General features: G+C 40.2%; 1 protein-coding gene across 1 annotated transcript; it reads left to right on the top strand.

Annotated features, from left to right (window-relative positions):
- CLIC4 (chloride intracellular channel 4) lies at positions 1 to 27,709 on the top strand. The gene is made up of 6 exons (XM_071767970.1): positions 1 to 208; positions 14,840 to 14,949; positions 20,361 to 20,486; positions 21,131 to 21,237; positions 22,468 to 22,649; positions 23,462 to 27,709. Exons 1-6 carry the CDS (start codon positions 137 to 139, stop codon positions 23,624 to 23,626), a joined length of 762 nt encoding a protein of 253 aa, XP_071624071.1. The 5' UTR covers positions 1 to 136; the 3' UTR covers positions 23,627 to 27,709.

Raw genomic sequence — 27,709 nt, forward strand, 5'->3', positions numbered from 1 at the left:
CGCTCTGGCCCCGCCGGGTGCCTGTGGCGCTGGGGCGGGGCCGGGCGCAGTCGCGCGGAGGGCGGGTGAGGGGAGCGGAGCGGAGCTGAGCGGCGTCGCCGTTGTTGTCGTCGTCCCGGCTGGCAGCGGCTGCAGTATGGCGTTGTCTGTGCCGGTCAACGGGTTGAAGGAGGGCGATAAGGAGCCCGTTATCGAGCTTTTCGTGAAGGTGAGGCCGGAGGGAAAAGGGGTCTCGTCTCGTCCCGTCCCGTCCCGTCCGGTCGAGTTTCGGGCGCCGAGCGCGCGCGCGCTCCGACCGTTGGCCGCCCCCTCCCTCCTCCCCCCTTTTTCCCTCACCGCCACTTTCCCGCCCGAGGGGCTCCGAGGTTCTCTCAGCCGCTTTCTCGGGGCCGCTCCTCTCCGGAGGGTTGAGGCGGAGGTGGCCGACGCCCTCCGGGATCCCTTTCGTCTCTTCCGTTACTGCCGGAGCCCCTTTGAGCCCCTCTGCCCCTCCCTCCTCAGAGTCGGTGGGCCCGGGGGCTCGGCGGGAGCGCGGGGCTCTCCTCAGGGCGGCTGCGGGGCTGTGGGCGACTCCCCGGAGCTCGGTGCGGGGCGGCCGAACACAAAAGGGCCTTTGGGAGGCGGGGAAAGGGAGTGCGGGGAGCCGGGTGTGAGTCAGGGGGTGCGGATGGAGCGGGCGATAACGCCGACCGCAGATAAGTCACTTTTGGAAAGTCTGCCTGCGTTGCCTTTGCTGGAAAATTCTTTCCCGACAGCAAATAGTGCAGGGCAGGAGGACTTCGGGCATCGGGAATTTGTCCAGTCCGCCGCCAAGACATCATCACCCTTTGGATCCAGCTCTCTGCATTGTGTCCCCGGGGGTGCGCAGGAAGGTAGAAGAATTACGAGTTACTTTTCAAACAACCCCCTGCCTGAAAAGTGTTCTTGCGGCACAAACCGAACGTGTAAATGCATCACCAGTTTTTTTCTTCCGAACTGAAAGAATGAGCATGTGCTGTACTGCCCTTATCTTGGCAGAGATACCGTGTGCTATCTCCACATTTTTTGCATTCACATAGTGCAGTATGATGCAATATTTTGCATCCTTCAGGGCTCTGGCGATGCAGCAGCATCTTCCTTTCACTTCATATCAAAAGTTCAGATCGAATGGTTGTAATTTTTTCCACGCATGTGTGTGTGCTAAAACTTTGAGTACTGCTGCAGGAATGAAATATTTTACTTTCTCAGATGGAAATTTCTTTCTTTTTTCCCATTGCAGTGGGATAACGATGGAAAACCTTAATCTGAGATCTTGGGGATGGCTTAGCATAAAAGCCATGGTGACTAACATAACAGTTTCTAGCAGCTTGGGAAGAGTTTTACAAAGAAGTTATTAAATCTAGGTTTTATTTATTAAATTATACTTTTTTTCCCCCCATGTTGGATTTTGTAATAGTCTCAAGGGGTGGTAATGGGACCCAGGGAAGGTGTTGCAGTGGAGGATTCCAGACCTGATTTTAGTCAGAATATTTAGGTTCTTAGTAGAAGCTAGAACTTACCAGTACAGCAATTAAGTTATAGATTACTTTGAATTATTTATAGTAGTACTTCTTTAATATAACATGCCAACTTATCTTCATCTGTCCCAAAGTTTGTTAGCTTATTTTTCATATTTTTAAAACAAATTAGAGCAGTGATTGATGGCAGAAGGATTTGGGGTCAAGGGGAGTGAGCTTTGTTTAAAGTGATGTCCTTGTTTGGACAAGTGGACGCATCATGCATGAGGAGTAGCATGTAAGAAGGTGTGAAATTAGTTGTGAGAAAGATGTATTGATTCTGATTAAATAAGTATTGGACCAGTAAAGATGTGACACTGCAGGAAAGGGGAAAAGCGGGGAAATTTTCTGTCCCTCTTAATTTAAACTTTTTTCTTGGCATGGATTTAAGAAGGTTATATTCAGAATTATCAGTGAGTAATGTCTCCCTCAAGGAAGCCTTTTCCCAGTGTTATAAATGATTCCTGCAAGCAGCATTCTGGCTGCCTTTAGTTGAGGTTAAGGAAGAAGTTATTCTTGTCTGCCTTTGTGATTGTCAGGTTAAAGTTATTTCCCTGTAAAATCCTGCAGAGGAAGAACAGCCCCCACCCCAGCAGACAACTCAAAATAGTTGTTTCATCTGGGTGTTGGCTGCCTGTCCCACACTTTACTGAAGCTGTTAAGTATTATCAGAACAGTGTTGTTGTAAAGCTAACACAAGTCTTGTTTGCCACCTGTCTCCTTAACATGGTGACTTCATAAAATGCAAGCAAAATATTTATAGTTATTTAATAGTAGTGTCTGCCTAGAACACCAGATTATGATTTAGTAATTTGTTTCCCCTGGAGGGGGAATCCCTGAGTGGGAAGCTGCTTTTGTCTGCAGTTTTCACTTGGTTATAGGTACAACTGAGAAAGAAGTCTGAAGTTACAGTGTGACTTAGAACAAGGTGTCACAGTGTAGTTGATCACTTCACAGGCAGCATTTGGGTCTCAGTTCTACCTGTGCACTGTTAGTCAGCAAAGCTCTTGAGATAGAGGTAGTGGAAAGGCTTCTTGACCAAAAAAAAAAAAAATCTCTGCCAAACGCCTCCAGCTGAAGGGCGGCAACTGTATGACCTGCACACAAAGGATTGTAGCAGCCAGACTAAGATGAAACAAAGGTATGGATTAAAGCTTGAGAAACAAACCTGTGAAGCAGGAGAAACTGTTTGGCTTCGTGCCCAAAACGTTGGGTTTGAATCTATTAAATTGTGATCAGTAACAGAATAGGATGGGCTCGAGATGGGGTGGAGTGCACACAGAGTTGGGTGTTAGTTATGAATAACTACACAGGGCTGTTTGTCAGGAGCAAATTGCTTTGATTTATGCTAGAACACAATGTATCAGTCTGCTATAACTTGTATTTTCATAGTCTGTGATAATATTTGTGCCGTATTAAGATTGTTAGGTAAGCAAATCTTTTACAGTGCTGAATCTGAAGTGAATAATCTGTTTTATTGGTCTCATGTAGTGAGCAGCTTCAGCAGGTTTTTCACTCCAGTGCTGGTGGGCTGGCTGCAGTCTCTTAAAATAAATACTTTTGAAGTCTTTCCTCTGAGAGCTGATTAGGAGAAACTAGGCATGTATCTGATTTCATTTAGTTTCCTCATATGTTCACATGTTTAATTGATGAGGGAGGCCCACTTCCATTGTCTAACAGAATATTTTTATGTGCCCTGGTGGCATTTTAGAGTAGTGAAGGGTGCATGGTAATGAACAGGCACGCAGAGACTCAAGTGTTGTGATCTGAATACAACTCATGTAGGCCACTTGTAGCAGCTGCAATTTAGTTGATCATGTGGAGATATTTATTGTAAACAAGAAGTGTGGTGAACTGACTTGAGTCAAATAGAACCACTCATCTGTGAAAACCACAGGACAGAGCTTACAAAACTCCATGTGAAGTTTCTTTAAGACAGTGTTCAAAGGAGATGGGGCTGGGAACTGCCCAAAGCTCGGCCCTTGGTGTTCAAGAAGACAGTTGGTGATTGCATTCTTCTTGTTATAGCAAGGTGAAGACACAGAGGATCAACAAGTTTGGTGTTAAAACAAAAAAACCCAGCAAACTCAACAAGCAAGAAATTATATATCTGCTGGCTGGAGACAGCTTATAGTAGATGTAGGTAATCATTAAGGAAGGTGCTCTCTTCTTCAACTGTGTAACGTGTGTATACTTGCAAATTAATTAGACCTTGGATTTCTGGCAGCTTTCAAGTAAGATGTCATTGCGAAATTGGGCACCTGTTTTGAAAATCAGATACAGTGTCTGCTGCCTGTTTACCTGTGAGTTCTGCTGTCAGTAGAAAAAAAGCTGTGATTTTACAATTAATAAATACCCTACTCTGAAACACTTCCAATGATTGTCACAGAAACTTGTCTACGTTTTTGTGTATCTGAATTAAACACAAATTTGGCAGGTGAACTGTTTCTCTTCCGGGCCCTAGGTCCATTTTGTTCTGTTAAATGTTGGAACCTGTTGCAGGAAAGAGATGTGTGCATCTGCAGCTCCAGCAGCAGACTGGCTACAGGCTCAGGGCTGGCTGAGAGGAGGAGTGTGTTGTTTCTGAGTTGCACACATTCAGGTCTGCCTTTGTCTTCCTGTTGCTCCTTGCCTGTGTGTATCCTTATATAAGCTCTGATGTGTCATTCTGGAGTGATAAAGCTGCTGTGTGTTCCTTTATAACTATCCCATGATCTTGTTATCACTGTTTTGACTTTTTCTTTTTTTTCTTTGGCAATGACAATGTATGTATAAAACCAAAAGGAACATCTGTGTAAGGAAATAACAAGACCAGAGACATGCAGTGTTGCTTCTCAGAGATAGTCTTGTCAGGGGCAAGCTTGTCACTTGATAATCTTATCTAATAAGTCTCCTCCTTACTTACCAGATCATCCTTTGGAGGTTTGCATGTAATAACCTCAGCACCTGAGAACTTCCCTACTCTGCCTTTGATACACATTTGGTATAGAGAGCAAAATTTCTGATGGGTGGTTTGTTTCTTGTGAGCAAATCTTGGAGTAGTGTATAGGAACCCTTTTTGAATTGAGGTGCCACCACCTTGGAATCTCCTGTGCTTAGTTGTTTCACACTGGGCCTTTTCCTTCTTTTGCCAGCAAAAACTACATTCCTTTAAATTCTGCTTGGGAGAGTTCTCATAGCTTGAAACCTCCTCGACTTTTTGAGTTAAATCTAACTGCTAATACAGCAACTGGTGCACTTGTTACAATTTGTTTAAAAATGCAGAGGTGGTCTCAAGCATAAATGTCGGGTTTTTGCAGAACATTGGAAAGCAAGCTTAAAAACATCTAGCAATCATTTTCAAAGGGATTACACAGCTGAGTTAGCTTTCCTTCAGTCAGAAATTGCTTCTGAATACACTGCAGCTGTAATCGTTTGATTCACTGGTGTCTGTCCTCCCCTTTCCAGTGATTCACATCTAGACAGCTTGGTTAGATTGCCATGAGATCTTGTGTTTTACTTTGCAATTGAAATATGTCTGACACTCATGCACTTTTCCTCCTTTCCCCACAAAGTGGTCTGACAACTGGCTGAGTTCCTGAATTTCAGCTCCTTGCCCTTTGCAGCCAGCTAATCCCTCAGTCCTCTGCAGTGGTGGTTCTGAGTCATCTGCTCCATGGTGCACACAAGTGCTGTGTGCCATAGATGCATTCTTTGAGCATAGATACTGCTACAAAAGAGAAGTCTGTCCTCAGTTTTCCCAGATGGGAACCATCTCAGGCTGGAAAGAGAAACTTGTGTTTCAGAGCATGAGTTGTGGGACAAACTTGAGGGTGTGGAACATCTCAAAAATCAGGGGTACATCAAGGATCTGAGTGTTGTTCCTGATCATTATTTGTGTCAGTCTGTGATTGTGTGTATGTGCAGTGAAGAATTCACAGGAGCAGGGGAAAGCATATTTTAACACCAGAGTTCTTGTGAAAATCTTTGAAGAGAATGAGAATCCTCTCAGATATCTTGCCTGGACATAAAGATAATTGATTTTTGAGAAATCACGTGCAGATATGAGGGATATTAATGTAAACTTAATTCCACTTTTAGGAAGTGGGTGGGAGGGTCTGATAATCTTGCAGTGGGCAGCACTGTGACAGTATTAACACACTAAGAAGTCAGTAATCATTAGCCTCAGAGCCTGAAGTGACTCAGTGCCACTGGCTGGTCTCCCACTGGTTATCCTCTCCTAATCTTGTGGAAGAAAACAGTGAGGAAAGAGAGAGTTCTTTATTTCAAAAGTATTATTATCTTTTAATGTGAATAGGGTTAGCAGAGAAGTAGTTAGCTCTGTAGCTGAAGTTAAGGATTTTTGAAAGCTGTGTTGTCTCTTTTAAAAAGCTGTTTGGAAGAGTCTAGTTGGGGAATTCATTGAACTTCTTAGCTAAATAGTAATCTACGTACTTTGGAAAATGACTTTTGTACCCCGAGGTTGCAAGTTTGATTTTTAAAAGTGTACATTAGTTAAAAGGGACAAAAAGAGCCCTGGACTGCTGTTATTTTCTCACCAGGGTGAGCATGTTCAGGATATCAAATGAGACATTTATTGTGATGTGACTAACCTAAGGCCAACACTTTTATAACAGTGCCTACATCAATTCCAAGTTCTGGCTGGGCTGGCCATACCACTTAGAAATCCACAAGATCTGCTTTTAAGACAAGATAACTGTACTTGGCAGTAATTAGATTTGTTGTCTTGTTTTTCCTTTTTTTTTTGGTAGATGTTCTCTTTTGCCCTGCAACTGAAAATCACCTGAGAAGTGCAATTCTATGAAACCTTAACTGGACAATGTGGGAGAGAGCAAGGTAGTTTTGTTTGCCAGGGTAGTTTATCTAAGACAACAAGCTTTAGTGGTTGGTTGCAAGTGACTGCCCATGGAAAAATAATTTCCATCTGTAATTGTTATCCCTCTCATTTAATTTTTATCTTCAAAGTTCATTGTAAATAACCCATAACTACTCACAGTCCTAATTAAGATTTCTTCTCTATGCATATTCTTCGGAATGGTAGAATTTCATGCTTAAAATAGATGAGAAAAGTTTAAATAAAGCTTTTACTCCATGAGCTTTAAAAAGTTTATTTAGAATATTTTTTCCTAAAAAAGACACTAATTTTTTTTTTTTTTGTACATTTAGGCGAAACGTGCATTTGTGGCACAGTCTAAAATTTAGGGCTCTAAATGCTGTGTTTGTTTGTGCTGAAGTGAAAAAAATAAGCTAACCTGCTATTAATTATACATGTCTTTGTGTGCAAGTTCTCAGAGTTCAGACTTATTCCTTGTATTGTTGGCTAGACAAAGGGCAAGGAACTGAACACGAGGAAAGGAAATGACTTAGTCCTGTACACTGAATGTCCATATTAGGTATAAACTAAATATAGGAGTGTAATCCAGGAGTGAAGTCATATCTGTATATTTTCATGAGAAGAGCTAATGAGATCAGTCAGTGCTACTGGATCTGCTTCAGAGTTTTTTGGCTCTGTGAAAGCATTACTATTTTGGCTAGAGTTTGGTCTGTGCTTTGGAGAGCTGCTTTTCTTAAATAAAGGAAATAGTTTTATATGTGGTTTTGTCTAAAAATAAAATCAAAGCAAGCATTAAGTATATTCCTGTAGTCTTTCAAAGGGATGTATTAGCCACCCTAGAGAAACATGCTGTCCTGGAGCTTCAGGAGATAAGGCACAATGTCCCAAAGGAGGAGGAGGAGGAGGAAGTTCTGCTCTGCAGCTGAAGAAGGTGGACACCCTCTCCCAAGGGAGTCAGAACACCTTCAGAGAGGAGCTGCCTTGTAGTAACCGGGTTGGTGTTGCTTGTGTTGGAGCCAGAAGCAGCAGAGAGCAAGCCTTCCTCTGTTGGAAGCAAACCTTTGTGCTCTAGCTGCTGTAAAATAAAAATTCTAGCACCAGTTTCAGTCTAAGACAATTTTTCCTTTGCCAGAGCTTTTGAATAACCTGTTCAAAACTGGGAGTGCAGGTTGAAAACTGCAGCTTTCTTGCAGGGAGTTTTGGGAATTGGAGCTATTTTGTTGTTTGTTGGCACATTCTTCTGTGAACGTTGCTGTTGACATTCTGATTTGAAAGCAGTTGTTGTTTTAGCTGTATTCATTATTTTATTAGAATTTTGAAGCTCCCAGGTGATGGTTTTTGGCTAGACATGAGACTTGTCTGGGTATTTGATGTTGGCTTTCCTGCTCCTGGTAGGGTTCAGTCTAAGTCAGCCTGGCAGCTTGGATGACCTGGGAGCAGTGCACAGGGAGGAGGTTGGAGCAGCTCTTTACTGTTCCTCTCTGCTAATCTGACCATCTCAGTGCTCATCTGAGCTCAGTAAATGAGGTTATAAAATACTACAAACAGGGTTCTTTGTTTTTCTGTCCACAGAAAAGATGTGTGCTCAAAGGCTTATTTGAGGAACTCTTAACTTTACTTGGGGGCTTTTGAGCCCCAGTTGCAAGGTTTGCAGTTCTCTCCTATAATTTTTATGGATGCTGCATTATCCAGTGAGGAGCTTCTGGAAGTAGGTCTCTTGGGCTGAGGCCAAAGCACACACTGTACTCTGTGAGCAAATTTAATAAGTGTGGGGGGAGAGAATCATCATCATATACAATGTCTGTTCCAAGTTTACATGCTGGGTACCCAAAGGCAAGTTTCAGGCACTAGAAAGGAAACCCTTAGTGTATATTTAATTACCTACTTGCAGTTTTCTACTAGAATGTTGCAAAGACGTGTCAAGCTGTTAGACAGCAGATTTTAGTCAGTTTGGCTTTGTTGGTTTTAGCACAGTGTTACCACTGAAACACTTTGCTGAAGTTATTGCTGCTGGAGTAAGAGGGACAGCAGAGGTGAGGTGCCAGGCTTCTGCTATTAATGAATAAATTTAATTTTCCTCTGCCATGTGATCCACAATACTCCCAAGTTGTTGTATCCATACCATTAAGAATATTTCTTCACTGAAGAAAATTGTGATTAGTATTTAATGCAGATTTTTATTCTTAGTCTTCATCTGATTCTCACAAATGATGAACATGGGATAATTTCATTTCTCCAAAGAACTAGCAATGCTTAATTAATTTCCATTGAACTGTGAAGTTGCTTTAATACATTGTGGAGATCCCATAGCTTTTTCCAAAAGCTTTGTAGTGGGATTTAGGTAGCAGTGAATGAGGGCTGCAGGAAAGTGTGCAAGACATGGATGTTAATTATTTTGCTAGGAATAACATCACAGACCTAAAAATAGCATTATCCTTAAATGGTTACTTGCTGGTACAGCCAAGTGCCAACTCAGTGGTGGCTTATCAGAAAAGCAGTGACTTAAGAGGCTGCTTGAATGGGCTGACAAACATTCCTTGCCCTTGTTTAATAGCCAGATCTCAGGTAAACACAGAGTTCAGTTCATTTCTTAAGCATTTTGAACTTGCAGGAATTTCAGCTGATGTGGACACTGGATTGATTACAGACTGTGCAAGAGGCAGTGGTAACTTTGGTTGCTTTTTCCCTGGGTGTGGTTGATGTTAATCAGCATCTAGAAAATACAGGTTAAACATTTTAGGCTTTTTGCATTTGTATTTCATCCCAGGTGTGAGCACTGGCTTTATGCTTTTATTTTCTGCTTTTCCTGTGTTCTTCTAAGAGAACTATCTCCTTTAGGTAGCAGTGATTCCCTAAATTGTTCTGTAGAACTGAAATCAGGGGTGTTGGTGGTTGTGATTTGAGAGTTTAGGGTTAAGTTTAACTAGATAGTGTTCCTAAGCTTTTTAAAGTTCCATTCTAAAGGTCAAATAATGGGGTTACACTAATCAGTGTAGTTCATTTAAGGATAAGACTGTGATGTATGTGCTGTAAGATTAATTTGGTGCTTTCTGAGGTCACCTGTCTTAAATTTGAAAATAACTGTCCTCTCCTTTCCTGAAAGATACCATCTTATTTTTAGGTGGCACGTAATAAGGGATTTGCTTATCTTCTCACATCCTTTATTACAAAAAGTTGCCTCCTGAGTTGAAAAACATTTTAAAAGTATTGGAGAAAGTTTTGGGGTTTTTTTGGGGGGGGAGGCTGGTTAATAGTGTTAGAGAACAAGGTACAGAGAAAAGGCACAATGCAGTGATGGTGGCCTTCTTGCATTGTGTGATGTTCTGGGCTTGTCTATGGACAACATAGAAGGAACAGAGGTGAATTTGATGTAACAGCTGTGAAAGGTGGCAAACTGCTGACCTCTGAGGTGATGAGAACAATGTTGGATGTTTTATTTAGAATCTTGTTAGCATTGTGAAAGGATTGCAGGACTCAGCTTGCTTGTCAGAGACATTTAGTAGCATGAATAAATCATCTTAATGGTTGCTGCAAACTTAGTTTGTTCTTGTACTGAATCTTCAGTGGCCTTTTAACTTCTGTCAGTAGTAAGGGAGTAATACAGCTTTCAAAATACGTTAGACAGCTTTGTTGAGCTGTTCTGTGTTGTGAACAGGACAACAGGACCTGTGCCTTGGCCTGAAGCTGTCTTGAGTCTGGCCTTTGCTTCTGTCTCTTTTCAAGAGGTTGACATGGATCTTTAAACCTGTTACAGGTTTTATCTAGTAGGAGAAGGACACCACACAGAAACAAAAGCTCTCTCATGTAAGTTGGGGCATTGACCTTCTACTGTCTTAGAGAGGCAAGAGAAAAGGTGATCCAGCAGGCAAAGTGCCTCTTGTATCTTGTCATCCCTCAGATGAAATCTGGTTGGACCAGATTTAGTTTGCATCAGAGTTCAGGACTTGACTCTGGCTGTTCCCTGACCTGTTCCTCCCTTCAAAACACAAAACCACTCCCTTTCCAAACTAACAAATCTGAAAAACTTTGTGTCTTGTAGACAACACTTTTTCAGCCCTATACTCTGTGACTTACTACCTTGTGACTTGTTTTCCTCTTTTGAATGATACTTCATTAATATTTGAGACATTAAGACCTTTTAAGATCTGTGGAGTCGATGCTGACACATCACATCCTTGAAGCTCCTCCATCTGCTGCCTGAACAGCAGCACAAAATAATCTGTAGAGTGGCACCATATGGAGGAGGCACTTGATTGGTATTACATCAAATACTGTTATAGTCCTTCCATGGGTGTAATTATTTACATCTTATCTGAAAACACTGCCCAATGAGCAGCATGGAATTCTGTTTATCCACCTTGGCAAGATAAAAGGTCTAAGTGGATGCTGCAAGGATTCAGCTGTTACCAGACCATTTTCAGTATTCATGTGTTGAACATTAAACCACTCCTTTCTCTATCCTTTCATCTCGAGGGGTGGGTTTTGAACTGCTGCATGATTTTCACTTGAATCTCTTTGTTAGTTTACCTCAGACCATTTCCTCTCAAAACAGAAATACAGATAGGATTATTATTAATTTATTAATTTTGAATGAGTTTACTGTCCATGAAACATGCAAGAATGATTGTTATCAACTGCTTTGAGGTAATGGGTATGTATCATGCTGCTTTTCTCATGCAGTTTTCCCAGCAGATTTTTTTTTTTTTTTCAGTTAGAGGTGTTTCAAGATTGGTAAAGTCATAATTTGAAAATACTCTATTAACCCCACCCAGTCTGTTTATTTTTGTGACTGTTCATCTTGTGGACTTTGTGGATTGCAGATTTCTTGTTCAGCAAGGTAGGGACTTTGGTGGTATAATCAAATAGTTCCAGTAATAATCCTTGGTGAAAGGTGTTTTGTGAGATACCTCTCTAAAATGCATTTTTCCCTCTCCAACCACACTTCATTTTTCTCCACTTCTAGTATGTCAAACCTGGGAAATATTCCCTCAGTGGTTTTGGATAAATTAAGAAATGTTCTTCTGGTGCTCTTCCCATTTATTTATGTAGGCAGAACCACACTGCATTACATTTCTAATCAGATACACTTTGACTTTATTATTATTTCTGCAGTAATTCAGTTTGGGAAATTTTGTCTTTTTAATTGTTTGCTGTTTGCAACAATTTGGCAGGCCTTCAGGATTTAAAATTTCTATAACTCTGTTGTCTTTCAGATGTATGCTATATAATAATGGCTTTGTGTCCTTTTGTTTAGTTCCTTGTCTATTATTTTTGTGTTAGACAGTAAACTTCAGCATTAACTTGGCAAAGTAACTCCATGCAGGTTCTTGGAGCAGCAGTCAAGCTAATTTTTATGCAGCTGTAAAGACAAATATTTCACAATTAAAATGAATTTTTTTTTTCATCCTTTAGCTTGTTAAGCTGCTTAAAGGGATGTATGATTACTTATACTCTCTGGGTTTTTTGGGAAAAAACAATCTCATTTGAATGAAATCACTGCTTCAGGGGAAGAGAAAGGGAGGAGGTGGCTTCCTCATTGGCTGGATCTGCTAAGCTTAATCTTCCAGACAGGGGGATAAGCAGATTTGTGGTGGTTTTTGGGTTGTGTCGTTTTTGTTTTGTTTTGTTTTTTCTTTTCCAAGTAGCTGGCACTCTAACATGAGCTGAGCTGCTTGGCACTGGGAGTTGCCAGTAGTTTTTCTGTGGGCATGGTAAACCAGGTTGTCTTCTCAGTGAACACTGTGATTTGTTTTACTGCCTTTCTCTTTCATTCTTAGTTGAACTTAGTTTCTTAGTTAAAGGTTTTTTTTTTTTAAAAGTAGCCCAGTTTGTTTTCCATAGAATACTGTGGGTGTGTGCTGTGTTGTATTTATGCCTGACTCTTTTTCTACCTTTTCCAATTAATGACTTGCTTCCTTTTCAGAAGTTTTTTAGTTACAGTCAGTTTGTGGAGGATAAAACAACTTTGTTCAAGGCAACTGTATATCTTTAGTCTTTAGTTCCTGTGATAAATTCCCTACAGCAGCTGTTAGCTTTTCAGACTGCCTGATGGCATCTGTAGCATGGCAGGAGTTGGCCATGGGTCATGGTCAAGTTAAACACTCTCTTTGGCAGGATACTTTCCCTAGTGGTAAATTAAAACCAGGCTCTTCAGAGCAAGTTCTAAATCAGTATAATCCTTAAGCAAAATACTCACTGACAAGTGAAAAATACCATGTTTCCTTACTGTGTTGCACTTTTCAGCCTGGTCCTAATCCATAGAAGTGAAAACCTGGCATTCAGTGAGCCATGGATGTCTGATGTTCTGGAGTATGTGTCTTTAAGTGGATAATGTTAGCTTGGTTTGGCAGTGAAAGCTGAAAATTAGTCCTGATTCAGATTGGCATTATAGAGTAATAAAGATTTTTAGCCTGGTTTTAGAAAGAATTTGAAATGAAAACTCAAAGCTTCTTCATATAGAATGATTATAGTCTTGTTGAAATAACAAAGAATCCAGGCTGATGTTAGTACAGAGGTCAGCATTTAATGTTTTCTCTACTTGATACTGCTGAGAACTAGACACTGAAGATACCCTGGAATATTATGGCCTGAATTCAAAGGCAAAGCAATGGTAAATTTTGGCTTTAAGTGGCTTTAAGCAACAACTGATCCACGATGAACCCCCTGCATGACTAGTCCTGTAAAACTGCAGAATATTCTTGCAATATTGAAAGGCTTACAGTGCACTGCCAGCACAGCTCTATTCCAGTGGAGGGAATCCAAGTCAGAACTGATTCTTGCAGAAACATCTTCCAAATTTGTCTCCCTCTGAAAAAAATCCTCCTGTGATTGAAGGGGAGTTGTGTTGCCTGGCTGTGATGTTGCTCTCCATGACTGGTCAGGACAGGTCTGTGCTGTAGCTCTCAGTGCATCAAATAGATGAAGGCAGAAAACTGGCCTCTGGGGCAGCAGTTACATAGCAGAATTCCTTGGCTTGTGAGCACTGGAGCCAAAAGTTTCTTGGCATTCCAGCTGCATTCCTTTCCCAGTATGTGCTCAGAATAACTTGGGACTTTTGGAGCTGGAGTGGGACAAACATTTGAATATAGACACAAAAAGTCTCTGCTCAGTTTAGCTGTTGGGCTGCAGCTTTGAAAATGCATCAGGTTTTCTTCAAAGCACTTTATGTTACTGGGCTACAATCCTTCCTTCTGATTCAAATAATCCAGAAAGCCTATTTTGCTTAAACTTAAACTTTGCTCTTTGTTGGTTGCTCATTTTGAATGTTACCTGTGTGTTGTGAGAGAAGAAAAGTTTTGGTACCAGTTGCCATTACAGCAGAAATTCATTTTACCTTTCTTGGTCTTCACTGATCACTTTGGTTTCAGTGTTGGTTTTGGCTGAGGGAAATGAACCTTGAGAAAAACCACAGTTCCCTGGATTTGAGGTCAGAAATGCTAATTTAGAGAGGAAGATGGAGAAGTAATCTTGACCAGGTCATGTACTGGCTCCTATAAAACTTATTATTGAGCCAGTTTACTTTTCAGAAGTTTGAACTTCATAACAAGTTTTCAGGCTTTGCCTGTCTAATTTTAGCCCACTAAAACCTCAAATTTTCCAACTAGCAATACATACTTCATTGTCAGAGCTATCATGAGATGCATGCCATCACTGGGTGCCCTGGAGTGGATTACTGTTGCTATGTAATAGACCTTTGTTGTGGTAGGACAAAGACTTATTGATAAATTGCCTATAAAAAGTGGCTTTGGAATATTACTTTATTGTCAGTGAAGTCTCTAAGTCTCTGTGTACTTGGTTATGTCTTGGCATTCAACACCTGCAATAGAAAGCAGATTCCCAGTTCTTGGTTGCAGTTGGCTCACTGTAGCACCACAGGATACTGGAAGATGGCTGCAGTTAATTAGCTGTGCTCTGGAGAAGAAGGGAAAAAAAAAAATAAAACCCCATATTAACACTGGAAAACTGCCATCGAAAGGTATGGCTACTCAGCTGAGTATGATTAACTGTCCTTTTGTGACCTCATCTTCACTGTGAAAGATTGTTGTCTGAAATCTTGTTTTGACACATTTTATAAGCAGCTGTTAGAGGGCATGAGAAGAGGTTAGTTGACTTCAGAAATGGGCCTGTTTCATTGTGACTGCACGAAAAAAAATAATTGGAAGATGTGAGTATTAAAAAAAGGATGCAGGAGTCTGTGGATGCTTTAAGTGTATTTAAATATTCTGGGGATGCTCATCTTGGAGCATTATTTAGAGATACCCTCAGGATATCTGCTTCAGCTGAGTCAGCCTGACTTGGGAGAGCAAGATGGTCCTGGGTTTGACTGTAAGCTTGTTTAGGACTTTGGAAGAGTTTGTGATGGGAAGACTACCAGTGACTGAATCTCTCTCTAAAGATATTTCAGTACTTGTGAGGATATGTAGATGGCCCAGCCCTACCTTCTAATTCATATTTCTGTTCTCCTCTGCAGGCTGGCAGTGATGGTGAGAGCATAGGAAACTGTCCCTTTTCTCAGCGACTCTTCATGATTCTCTGGCTGAAGGGGGTGGTGTTTAGTGTCACAACAGTTGACCTGAAGAGGTAAGAAACACCTGGTTTATCTGGCAAGCAGGAGTACAGTACTCTTGGTGTAACTCATACTTGTCCAGGGCTTCTAAATCTTGCATGGCTTATTTTCTAAAATTAAAATGTGTCCTCAGAAATATTAGGAGACAAACTTGACCTGAGGAGTTCTGTCTCTGGTGGTTCCTTTTAAGTATCTATAGCCAAAAAATCCTGGTCTGACAAATTGTCCTGGGTTTGATAAATTATGCTGTTCTGAAAAACTGAGAGCTGACACGACTGAGCACTGAGTCTTTACTAACTTGATACTGAGATTCCACAAGTGCAGACTGCTGGGTGGGGTTTTAGATCAATCCATCTCTGATCAAATCTTCAATGATCATTGGACAACTGTCACAAATAATGTGCAGCCTACTTACCTCTGTAGAGATTTAAAAATAATATTGCTTGTTCTGCAGTAAGAATAAAAAAACTAAGTGGAAATATTTGGCCATGAGGTAAATAGAAGGGAAACAGAAGTGAAATGGGTAGGAATAAAATACTATTATTGTATATAGCCAGATACATCACAATGCTGTGTGTCACCTCAATTGCAACTTCTCCATCTATTGAATACCTTGGTGGCTAAGAAGGGTGAGATGTGAATCCAGAAGTCTTAATTTCCTAAGGTTGGGTGTACTTTTATTAGAAGTGGTAATGCTAAATTCAGCAGAGGCCTTGTATTTGTTTTTGGAGTGAAGTAATGTTTTCACAGCACTAATGAAATGTAACGTTAGTCACTGAACTCTCTGGAGAGGGGAGAGACTGCCAGTGCTTTCAAGCCTTATTTTCAGAAATAAAGCCAATAGAAATATACACTGTTCTCCAACAAATCAAATGTAAAATGTGTAAGGAAGAAATCACTCTGCTGGCTTAACCTCTTCTTCCAATTTTTTTTTTAAGGAGGTAACTTGTTTTGATTTTTAGAACTCACTGAAGTTGCTGCTTCAGTGCTGGCAATGAGTGTTAAATATTTCCATCTGTAGTGAGGCTGAGGCAGAACACTCAGAGGAGAGAGAAAGCAGCTTTTGTCAAGCAACTGTGTATTTGTAGCAGCTCAAAGATTTCTTTGGCCAGTGTTGGAGTTTACTGCAAATATAATTGTTGGGGCCAGCACACATAAACCAAATATATCTTCCATTCAACCCTGCATGTGGTTTGTGGAAAAACTCAGCAGAACTTGTGCTTGTGTACTGGTTGTAGTTTTGGACTTCCTTTGCTTTTAATGGTGGTGTTATTTAACCTACTGCAGTTAGAGGGTGGGGGGTGGTGAGGGGAAGGTTAAAAGCCACATTTTATACTTGGAAACAGTTTTACTGCTGAACCAGTCTGAGAAATATCATTAAAATGCCAAAGGTTCCTGATGAATTGGCTTTATTTGGGTCCCTCTGGCAACTTTGAGTTAACTGGATGGGGGAATGGGATGTAAAACTAATTTTTCGAATATAAATTGTTTGCAGATGTTTAAAATTGTTCATTCTTACACAAGGGAAGCTTTCTTTCTTTTTTTTGGGGGGGGGGGGGAAGGGGAGAAGGGGAAAACACCTTAATTTAAAAAATAAAAAAAACTGCAGAGGAATAGGTTAAATGAACCCTGCTTTTTTGTTGTACACAGAATGTATTTCCTGGTAAAAAATAAGAGCCACCACTGAAGCTAATTGAGATTGGAATAGATGTGGATAAGAACTTCATTTCTTTCAGATTCAAAGTGAAGCTTCATAAATACAAATTTAACATCCTAGTTTGTCTAACACATAGTTTTAGAGTAGTGTAGCTTGCAAAATGTCAGGTTCAGCAAGCTGCTCAAGTGGAAATGAAACCAGATACTATTTTTTCACCCCATAGCATTACTGGAATGATAGGTGCTATACTTTGCCTTAAGACTCCTAATATTGTCACAACAAACTGCTTTTCCAATACAAGTACATTACTCAGACCAATTACCCTCTTCTTTTTGACCCTGTTGGAGACACAAACTTGTTGAGGAGCTGAGTAGTACTGGGTTTAAGCATCTCAGTTTGGTTTGCTGGCAAAAAATAAAAGGGAAAATAAAGAGTCCACTTTATGCTATTGCCTCATAGCATAATTTCTGCACAACAGTAAGGCAGGCTCTGTGTTTGTGAGGCTTAAAAGGTCATGGTTGGGAACAAAAGTTCCCAAGTAAGTAACTTGGGACCCAGGAAAAACTGAGGCTGAGTTGGCTGACTGGGTGCTGTGTTTTTTTCCCTTCCGTAATTGCATCAGACATCACACCGTGCTAACAAAAGAACATTTGGCAGATCTCAGTTCTACTCTGAAGACACAAAAATATGCACATAGGCAAACGAAGTGGGACGGGCTGCCCTTTCAAAGAAACCATGCATTTCTTGCTTCTCTTTAGTTAGACAGAGGCTTTATTCTTTCCCTTTTCAGAAGCAGCATTTGAGCACTCAGTGATGGAGCAGAGGAGAGGGCTCTGGTAGGAGCAGAGCTGCAGTACAGAAACCATTTTTGGGGCTTGTAAAAACATTCACGGCCAGCTTGTGTTGAGCTGAGTTCTGAAATCCAGTTTTAAACGTCTTCATTGTGTGGTTTTACAATTATGTTGACAGACAAAGATTAAAGAAAGAGATTAGGAAATACTAAAGACAGCCCAGAGGTGAATGCAACTTCACCAATGTAAAATACTGCTTAGACAGGGTTGGTTTGTTTGTTTGGTTTTGTTGCTGGCATTTTATTTTTTTTGTTTAATGTTGCTCTTCAGCCCCTCTGTGCTGTACTGAATCACTGAAGAGCCTGTTGCATTTGGGGGCTGGGTTTTGTCAGATCTTCAAGAAATTACTTGAATGCTAATTGCTCTTCTGGTTTGTGGCAAAGCTGTGAAATGTTTATACCTTAATTGTGGTGTTCAAGAGCCTGCCACTTAATTACCTAGTGCTGGCCAGATATTTCAGTATGTGGTCCCCCTTCAAATACCTCAGTAAACTTTGGGGCAGGTACTGCCTATCATGGAACAGTTTGGAGTGCTTGTAAAAGGTTTTTTTTTTGCTTGATTTGATTTTTATTTTTTTTTTTAAGCTGTCTAGTTTTCTCTCTGAAGTAAACTTCACTATTAATATTTTTAATTGCTTTCTTGTTTGATTAATAAGGGAAGTTGTACTCTTAGCCTTTTAAGGATATTTATGTGTACTTGTGGTGCTCTAAAGGCTGTGGCTTGTTTGTGGTAAACCAGGGTTTGTTTATGATCAGCTGGCAAGAGCAGCAAACTGGAAGTCAGACCCAGTATTATGTTTGGGCTTTGGCTGTGGGATGTTAATCTCTATTTTCTTCTTCTTGAAAGATACAGGTGGTCTGACTGGAGTGGCAAGAGGGGTTATTAAAATGCTTTGGGATCCTTGAGATGCACTCTGATTCTTTGGAAAACTTTTGGTTAATTCCTTAGACTGGTCTGTTTCTGAAATAAAATCTTTCCTTTGATAGCATTACTGCAGATCCGGTGGTCTTGCCTGTGTTTGTTTTCAAAATAACATTCCTTTTGAGGAATTTTATCTAGCCAACATGTGAAATTGGAAGTGAGCCACAATGATTTCCTGTAATTGTTGTGGGTTACAAAGCTGTATTTAAATGAAGTGTTAAGCTACTTAAAGCATTAACTGATGACAGACTTTAAATCCTAAAAGTAAGAGGGCGATGGCAACTGTGAGTGAGAAATAACTTCTTAGAAGCTTAGAAATAACTTCTTGGAAAATTGTGAAATTCTTTTATTAAGCAGACTTGTGTCACCTGGCTAAGTGGGTGTGTAATCTTAAGTATGAAAATAAGTTTTCTCATTCAGTTTCACGTTTAGTTTCAGCTGCCAAGTTGTTCTATCTGCCACAAGTAGAGCTTGTGGGACTTGGGACTACAGAATGTTGCTTTTTGCCCTGCTTCAAAAGGCTCAGCAGTGGACATGACATTCTGGCAGGGGTTCTCAATTCCTAATTTTGTAAGAAATTGAGAGTAACATTTCCACAGGACAAATTTGTGAACTCTGCTTAGTTCAGTCCAAATACTATCCCTGCAAACACTGCTTTCTCCTGTTACCCTGACCATGTTTTGTGTGTATTACTCCTCTGCTTTCCCTGTCCAGCCTGCTCAGGAGGCTTTCTTGAACTGTAAACCCAGTTCCTGGATGCCTGGTGCTGGCTCAGAAATGGGACCATGTCCAAATCACAAACCCAGTTCAAGGGTTAGGGTCTGGTTTGGGTTTGTTCAAACAGTAACAAAGGGCCAACTTTATCCTGGCAAACAAACTTTCAGCTGGACCAGGTATTGGGTTTTTTTAGGTGCTGCTACTGAAGATGTGCCAGGCAGCATTGTTATTTCCTTTCTGCCTGCACTGAGGTGGTTGCACCAGCAGGGGATTAGCTGGTACCATGAGGATTGACTGGGCAAAAATTGGCTGCAGCTTTGATGTTTTGGATTTTCCAGCTTGTCATGAATCCACATCTAATTGTTGACTTTCACCTTTGCATCTGAGCCTGCTGACAAAGCAGATGCAAGAGCTTTGTATGAAAGAGTAAATGAGGCATTTTGGGGGGAATGAGTAGGTAGGAGTGGATGTGCAGCTGCTGTACAGGCTCCTAAATACATGCCTGCAGCTTTGCTCCTTGTCACAACAGCATCAAGGTACAGCTGGAGGAGAGATATAATTGCTTATAAAATAGACTGGCTTAACCTGGTAAGGATTGTATGGGAGGAGCTGGAATGAATAGCAAGAGGTATTGGCAAAACTGACTTAAGATTTAGAAATGTCTGAGTATTGCTGCTTGATTCTGTTTCTCTTTGTCTGGTCATAGGAATGTCAGGGATTCTCTTCCTGCCCAAGCTGCTCTTATTTGTAAATCTTTTTTTTTTTCACCTGAGGAAGCTTTAAGCATTGTTTTTAAACATGATGTTAAGCACCTCACACCTTGTCTGGTTCTGTGTGCACATCATAAATGATTTATACAGACTGCTCTTTCTCAGCCTTGCTTATTTCCTGAGCAGCTCTGTGTGAGGGGGGAGGATTATCACTGCTCACAGATTATGCTATATATAAACTCTGTACTGCAGATCTGAGAAAGAGAGAATGTGTGTGTATATATATATACATATACATCCCTCCCAGTAGTCAGCATTATATTGACTTGGGAAAAAAAAGATAGCCAGAGGTTGGAGGAAGTAGTTTGTGTTAAGTATTTGAAATTAGTTGTTATCAAGCATATATTTAAAATGCTAATCAAGCTAAAGCCTCACTTTTTAAAAAGAAAACTAATGATACCATCTGAAAACTGCAAGGATGTGAAAACCTCAGGAAGTGGTTTTGTTACTGTAGCACTGACAGGTAGGGTCTCATGCTTACTCTTGTACTGGTTTGTGTTTCACTCTAGAAAACCAGCAGACCTTCAAAATTTGGCCCCAGGCACTCACCCACCCTTCATAACTTACAATGGTGAAGTGAGAACAGATGTGAATAAGATTGAAGAGTTCCTGGAAGATGTTCTGGCTCCACCCAAGTAAGTGTTAAAATTATAATTTGTCACCTTAGATAAGATGGAGTGTTCTCAAAGGGGCTTTCTGCACTAAATAAGATGTTCTTCAGCATCAATAAACTGGAGATTAGACACTGAAAACAGTGTGGAGTTCTTGCTTGTCACACCTTGCCTTCCTCCAGCTCCCTGATTCATGTATTTTCTTTTAAAGTAGAATAAAATAGCTTTGAAAAGCTATTTTAAAATTGATGTTTGTAGTATCCTGCCACCCTCCCTGCAGTTTTCAAACTGAAGGACTTTGTCTTTTAAGGGGCTGGGGCAGGTCCTTGTGATGCTGTGGCCAAAGAATGTAAATGAAGGTGAATCTGCTGCACAAAACAGTGCTGAGCCTGGAAGAAACTGGTGTTGGAATCTGTTTTAAGATGTGCAGTGTCTTTTGGGAGCCTTGTCCCTGCAGACAAAGGTGTTCAAAGGCTTCAAGAATTTGTCATTCTCTTGTCTTCACCAGGAATAAATGTGAATTTTGCATTCAGTGTTAAATTATTTTTGTTATTCCTTCCCAGCTTTCTGTAAGCAGGTGGGTGGTTGATTGTTGTAGGATGTTTTGTGGTAGTTAATATAAGCATCATCCTAAATGTGCTGTAGATCCACTCCTTTCTACTTTTTAGGTACCTAAAACTTTCACCAAAGCATCCAGAATCAAACACTGCTGGAATGGATATATTTGCCAAATTTTCTGCATTTATCAAAAATTCTAGACCAGAAGCTAATGAAGGTGGGTAACATGGGGGCTTGCAGCTGTGCACACACTGGTTTCTTTTCTTGTGTTCTGTGAAGTGTCTTGCTGACAAATTTTGCTGCATGCTGATGGATGCTTAAGGGAGTCTCATGAGTTCAACCTGTGCTAGAAAGTTCATGGTCAGAGGCAAAGATTTTAACACTTAAAAAAAGAACTTCAATTAGTGTTCAGTGAAAATTTTAGTAGGGTGTGTGTGGCTCATAAATATCCCTGGCATTTGAACTTCTCTGGGCAACAGCCACTCAAAACTCTTGAATTCTGTGGAGATGATTTTAACAGCCAGAACCAAATTCTGTGCTGAGTTTCTGTTGTGCTCCAGTGATTGAGTTTCTGTTCCTTTGCTGTGAGACCTCTCTGGACACTTGAGATTTGACCTCTCTAGGTCTGAGGGCCCTCAGTCAGAGTACTGAGTTAAACCAAGTTCATGTCACTTGATTTTAAAAAGTTTAACAACTTTTTGTGTGGAGACAACACAGTAGATGGAAGGTGAGAGATTAATAGGACCTAAAGAATGCACAATTAGACCTTTAAACAACTCAGTACAAACCTTTTGTTTTCTCTTTACTTGGAGGGAAAACTTAAGCCAAGGAATCAGGATTGCTTTCTGCTGTATCTCAAGTGGAGAGGTGCAAAATATTTGTAAACAGAAATACTTTTTGATTCTGTGGGGTGTGCTGCCCTCTGCTGCTGTGTTCCATAAACCTCCTCGGGAGTCACTGTGTGTTTAGGGGTGGCTGTGAGCTGAGCATGTGACATTAAACAGATTATGTTTAAATGAATGTAAATCCTACTATAGCCTGTTTCTAATTAGTTTAAGCCAGTGAGGAATAATCTTAAGAAACTGACATAAGCCACTTTTAAACCCAAAAATAAACACTTGTGGATGGTCTTAGATTATTTTAACTTACTGCATACTCATGGGTAAAACAGCTTTAAAAGCATCTGTGTGATATGTGAAGGGATTCCTGTTCAGTTTCAGTGGTAATAGTGACCATGATGGCAGCTCCAGCAGTGGTGTTGCCACAAAAATTGTGCAAGGCTTAAAAATCTGTCAGTATGTGGTCAGTTCTGGTAATAGAGAGATGTGGATTTTGTTTTTCACTTCTAGTACTAATATCAATAACATCCAGGAGAATTTGCTTTGAAATTTCTGTGCTGTGGTTTAGCTTGTTGTTCTTCTTCTTAAAACTGCTCCTTCCCCCGTAGCCTTAGAACGTGGCCTCTTGAAAACCCTCCAGAAACTGGATGAGTATCTAAACTCTCCTCTTCCTGATGAGATAGATGAAAATAGCATGGAGGATATTACCATTTCCACCCGCAAGTTTTTGGATGGCAATGAGATGACATTAGCAGACTGCAACCTGCTGCCCAAACTACACATTGTCAAGGTAAGTGATGTGTGTTATGACATAATAAAGGGCAAAGTGCTTTTGGTTTTGGGCATGCTGGTGCCCAACTGTTTTCACCCATTTGTAAGCACCAGTGTAAGCTTAACTACAATATTAACAGTATTCTATATATGGATATATGTGTAATATTAATATAATAATATTAACAGTACATGGAATTCTCTAGGATTTGGGTAGTTCACAAGGGCTCTAGGGACAGAGTGGTTGAATCTGGTGAAGGTGTGGACCAGTAGACAAGTTGGGTGGCAGTTGCTAAAACAGCAGAAGCCAAAACCCATTCTACTGCACTGGACCTGTGTGATCACAGGAAGAAGTTGCTGTGCTTAAAAGTATGAGGTAGAGGTAAAGTGAACCTCATGGAAACAGCTGATGCTGGAAGTGCTGGAGTTCTCCCAACTGCTCTAGTAGCAACAAAGTAAATGCTACAATGTGAAATACAAGGATTCTATTAAAAAAAAACAAACCTGAAGTCTAGAAAGAGATGGCCTAGGAGAAGCACAGGTGTGAAGATGAGCCCATATAATCCTGGCTTGATTTCAGTGTCTCCAGTTGTCAGTTTTGTACTGCAGATGGAGCCACAGATTAAGTTTCTGCCTGGGTGCAGCAGGAATTACTCTGGGGAGGACAGCAACACCCACCAAGCAAGCCAGGATGCTGCCAGGTCTGGGCATATCCCAGAGGGGCAGGTTCTGCTGACTTCAGGAGTGACTTTTTGATGTCTGTGTTGGAAGGAGTGACAAGGAGAGAGTTGACAAGGGGTGTAAATTCATCATCTCATCCTTTTGTTCCAGGTGGTGGCCAAAAAATACCGCAACTTTGAGATTCCCAAGGAAATGACAGGGATTTGGAGATACCTGACAAATGCTTACAGCAGGGATGAATTCACCAACACCTGTCCTGGAGACAAAGAAATTGAAATAGCTTACAGTGATGTAGCCAAGAGACTCACCAAGTAACCAGCACTTGTGAACAAGATGACTTCTTGCATATTCCATAACAATGCTTCTAACAGACTGCTCTTTTCATATAAGATAGCAATTTTTTTTTTGCATGAACTTGCAGTTATTCAAAGTTCTGGTGGATAGACCAGGTACAGTAATTACCTAAAGTTTGCAGACTTAATTACAGGCTTGTTTTTCCTTACCTCCTTTCAGTTGGAATATAATTAATACAGTTATGTTAATATTGCACTGGGGTGACTTTAGATTCTTCAGTATGAAGGATTATCTTGCCCCAACTACTTTTCTTTGCAGCCATTTGGTCCCTGTCTATGAATTGGTTTAAGATACTGTCTTGCTGTATGGTACAAGGAATATTTATGTATTTTGGAATTTATTGCTTTTCCAGAAGATCTGTCCACAGTTGTCATATCTGTGATGCAGTGAACTGTACCTGCATGTCTATCCTATTTACATATAGAAGGGAACTTATTATCCAAAAGAGCCATTTGCAGAATACTTGGCAATGTTTTTAAGAAAAATTTCTCTTGGATTTGAAATAACAATAATGGTAGTGAGTGGACTCAAATGTGAAACTTGTATTTGAATGACCTCAGACATCAGGGAAATTCAATCTGGGCTTGAGTGCTCTAGCAGGATGCTTGCAGTTCTGAGTTAGTATTTAGTTGTGTCTTCAAGAATTGGTAAGATTAAAACAAACAGACAAAACCAATTTTTTTTTTTTTAGAAAAATTGCAGTCTGTTTTTGTCCCAAATTCTAAGTTGCAGCAAACAAATAATTGTCAGGATGTCCTTTCCCATCACAAAACCAGAATTGGATGCTTGCCAGTTGTTCCCCTTAAAAAATTGCAAGTGGCTTTCTTTTTGGTAGTTAAGAGCCTTTATTTTGTATAGGTCTTTCTGGTGATATTTACTTACAAATCCTGTGCTGTCATGAGTAAAATCTGTGTAAACATTAGTGTCCTAGTTGGTAAATAGCTACTGTGTGTGTGATAGCAGTGCAATGATTAGCCATGCAAGACTGAACTGTTGAAGAGCTATTCAAGTGGGAGTCTTTCTGGGAACTTTTTAAAGCTCTTTCTTTCCTGAAGAAAGCTGAAGTGACCTTTGAAGATAACATTTGCCTTAAATTATTAGTATACGTTGTTGGGTTTTTTTTTTTCCTAAAAGGAAATTTAGTCATTCCTTTTGTAAAGAAATGGTGCATGAAATCCAGTCCTCCACGTTGAGTTTATCCTAATTGCTTGTCTGTGCACCTGGACTGCAATTTTGCATAATCATAATCATTGCACTACTATACATAATCTTTTTACAGCAACACTGAGGAATAGCACTACAAGTTTTTTAAAAGCAATTTACAGATGTTTCTAAATGAGGGAAGAGTTTTCATGTTTAAAAGTAATGATTTTGATGCATGAAATAAACAGCTAGGTTATTTTTAAAAGACCATCATAAGCAACTCCAAAGAATGCTAGACTTATATGCCTATTTTTTTGTAAAGATACTTTTATATTTAACTGATTTTAGAAGCTGGAAAGTGCTATTCCTGGTAGGTTGTTCTTGGAATATTTAACATTCTGCAATAACGTGAAAATGCTCACATAAACACTTTTATACACTAATTTTTTTGGTAAGCACTGGCTTTATGAAAACCAGCCTGACTTTTCTAAGCATCCTGCTTTTGCTACTTTATGTACCCATGGAGTTAGTTTGACATAGAAGAGGTAGAGTGCAAGATCCATATTTGTATACATGGCTTGTGGTGCCTTGTCTCTCCTTCCTAGAGCTAGAAGTCCAATATAAAGGCAGTTAGCAATCCTCTTACATGTCTTTTGAGGCAGCCTTAGATACAATTAGACCCTGTAATGATTTTTTTTTTTTTTTTCAGGGGTGTTTAGGCACAGAAAGAAAAATTGTGCAGAGTGACCTGGTTAGGAAAAACTGAACTGTAGCTTTTTAATAATTACTGTATTCTAATGTCACGTTCTCATCCTGAATAAAGTTTCTCAGCCATAATTATCCTCTGTAGGGGTTCAGTCTTTGCTACAACGTGACAGCTAGGAGAAGGAATTCCTTCTTTTTTTTGTTAGATAATGGTATTTTTTAATGACAGCAGGGTAAAAAAAACCAAACCAGACCCCTCGTTGGTTTGGTGCTCTTTGCCATCGTATAGTTTAACCCTTAAAAAACCAGAAGGATAGGAAGCAATGTGATTGTGGGCATAGTTTTTAACTCTTCAGACTAGATCAGGGGGGGCCTTGGAAGTTGTCTGAGGTTGTAGTCATTCCTTTTAAAAGCAAATCAGCCCTTGTGCCCTGTGCAGTTGGTACACCAGGCACTGATGTGCAGATGAGCAGGAAAACACTTCCATGCAGTTTGGGAGTGTGTGTGCTGCCTGCATGTCAATGTACACCAACACTCAAGGTGTTAAGCTACCAGGCTTGTTGTCTTGTATAGATAATAGATTCTCTCTACTTTTTAGGCAATCTTCAAACAATTGTAATATGTTATATTCAGCATGAAGTATTTTAATGATTGCATCTGGAAGCTTGTAAACAAAGTTAAAGCTCTTGCTGTTAACTAATGGATTCCTTATCTCAGTACAATGGAGTATTGAGTGTTGGAGCCTTTCCCTTGGAGGTGTAATTCAAATGAGGACCAGGTTAGCAATTTCTAGTTTACCAGAGGGCAGCTCTTAACCCTCTTGTGTGGAAGGAATTTGGGGACTTTTTTAGGCTTCCTCTTGCCCAGGTTTGTTGTGTTGTGGCAGAAGCTGGCCAGCCTCTTGCTGGCTTCAGCAGAGGCCAAGCAGCTTTTCACCTCTGGAGCTGATCCCTTCAAAACAGCAGCATGGAGCTGGGGTGGTGTGGAAAAGGCTCAGCGTCTGGTGTGGGTAGAGCACTTTCATCTGGCCCCAATCACCAGCTCTACATTAATTAAAAAAAGCCCTTTCATAACTATGTAAATTCTTGACTTCTGTCAACTTGTTTACAATCTGATCTTTAAATGCATTTTTAATTTCATCAAACAGCAATTAATCTACCCCCTGTTTAAATTTAAAATTATGCTTCTAGCCCCTTCTACAATTTAAAAACAGCAGTTACCCTTTCAAGTAGGCATTCCAGTTTGCAAGTTGGTTGCATGTATTAGCATGCTGAATAAGTTACTTTATTCTCAAGCTGAAATATGCTTAAATTCCCATTAAAACAGGTGACTTGTGTATTTCCTCAACATAAAAAGAAAATCCATCATCTTCACCCTGTTTTTGTGTGGGAGAACAGATTATACTAGATGCATGATTATTTTTTTTTTCTTAATGAAGCTTTCCTTGAAGAGATTCCTTATGTGTAAGAGCTGCCTGTTGAACAAGAGGCATGTGAATTCTCCAGCAATTTCATACACTCCAAAGTGAACTCCTGTTCACTGCTGGTCTGTCTAACTGTCCCACACAGACAGTCATACCCCTGTAGCTTTGACATTCCCATTTTCCCATAAAATTGGTGTTTTTTCCTCCATGGGCATGTCTAAACTGATTGAGAGTTGCGTGCAGTTCTATGATAAGAAGAGAGATCTAATCAAGTTTTTATGCTAAAGCAGCAAATTAGCATTTTGTATCAAAGGAACACAGACATGAATAAATTGAAGCTGTTTGAGCCAAACCCACTGATGCCTATCTCAGTGTAGAACAAAAAGTGGCTAAGTGCAGTCAACTTTTTTTTTTTTTTTTTTCACTCTTTGCCACTCAGAGTGCTATCTGCACATGTTCAATTAATATTTTCAGAAGAAGGCTTTATTCCAAGTGAAAAGTATTTCATCTGTCTCAGAACCTGTGCCACCAACTATTACATTTTGTTTCTGGAGGGGCTAAGGGAGATGGGAGAATAGTGGAGCAGAATAGGAGGTGGAGACTCCCAAGACAGGACATCAAGAATTGGAGCATTGTTTGCAGAAATACTTGAAGAGTTTATACAATTTATTGTAGTTTGCTTATGTCTTTCACTCTTTGGAACATCTTTTACAGATATACCAGTATACTGCTGGCAGCTATTGTTAAAAATAAAATTATATTTTCACTACCAA

Source organism: Heliangelus exortis, chromosome 24 (assembly GCF_036169615.1).
Source record: "Heliangelus exortis chromosome 24, bHelExo1.hap1, whole genome shotgun sequence".
Classification (NCBI taxonomy): Eukaryota; Metazoa; Chordata; class Aves; order Apodiformes; family Trochilidae; genus Heliangelus; species Heliangelus exortis.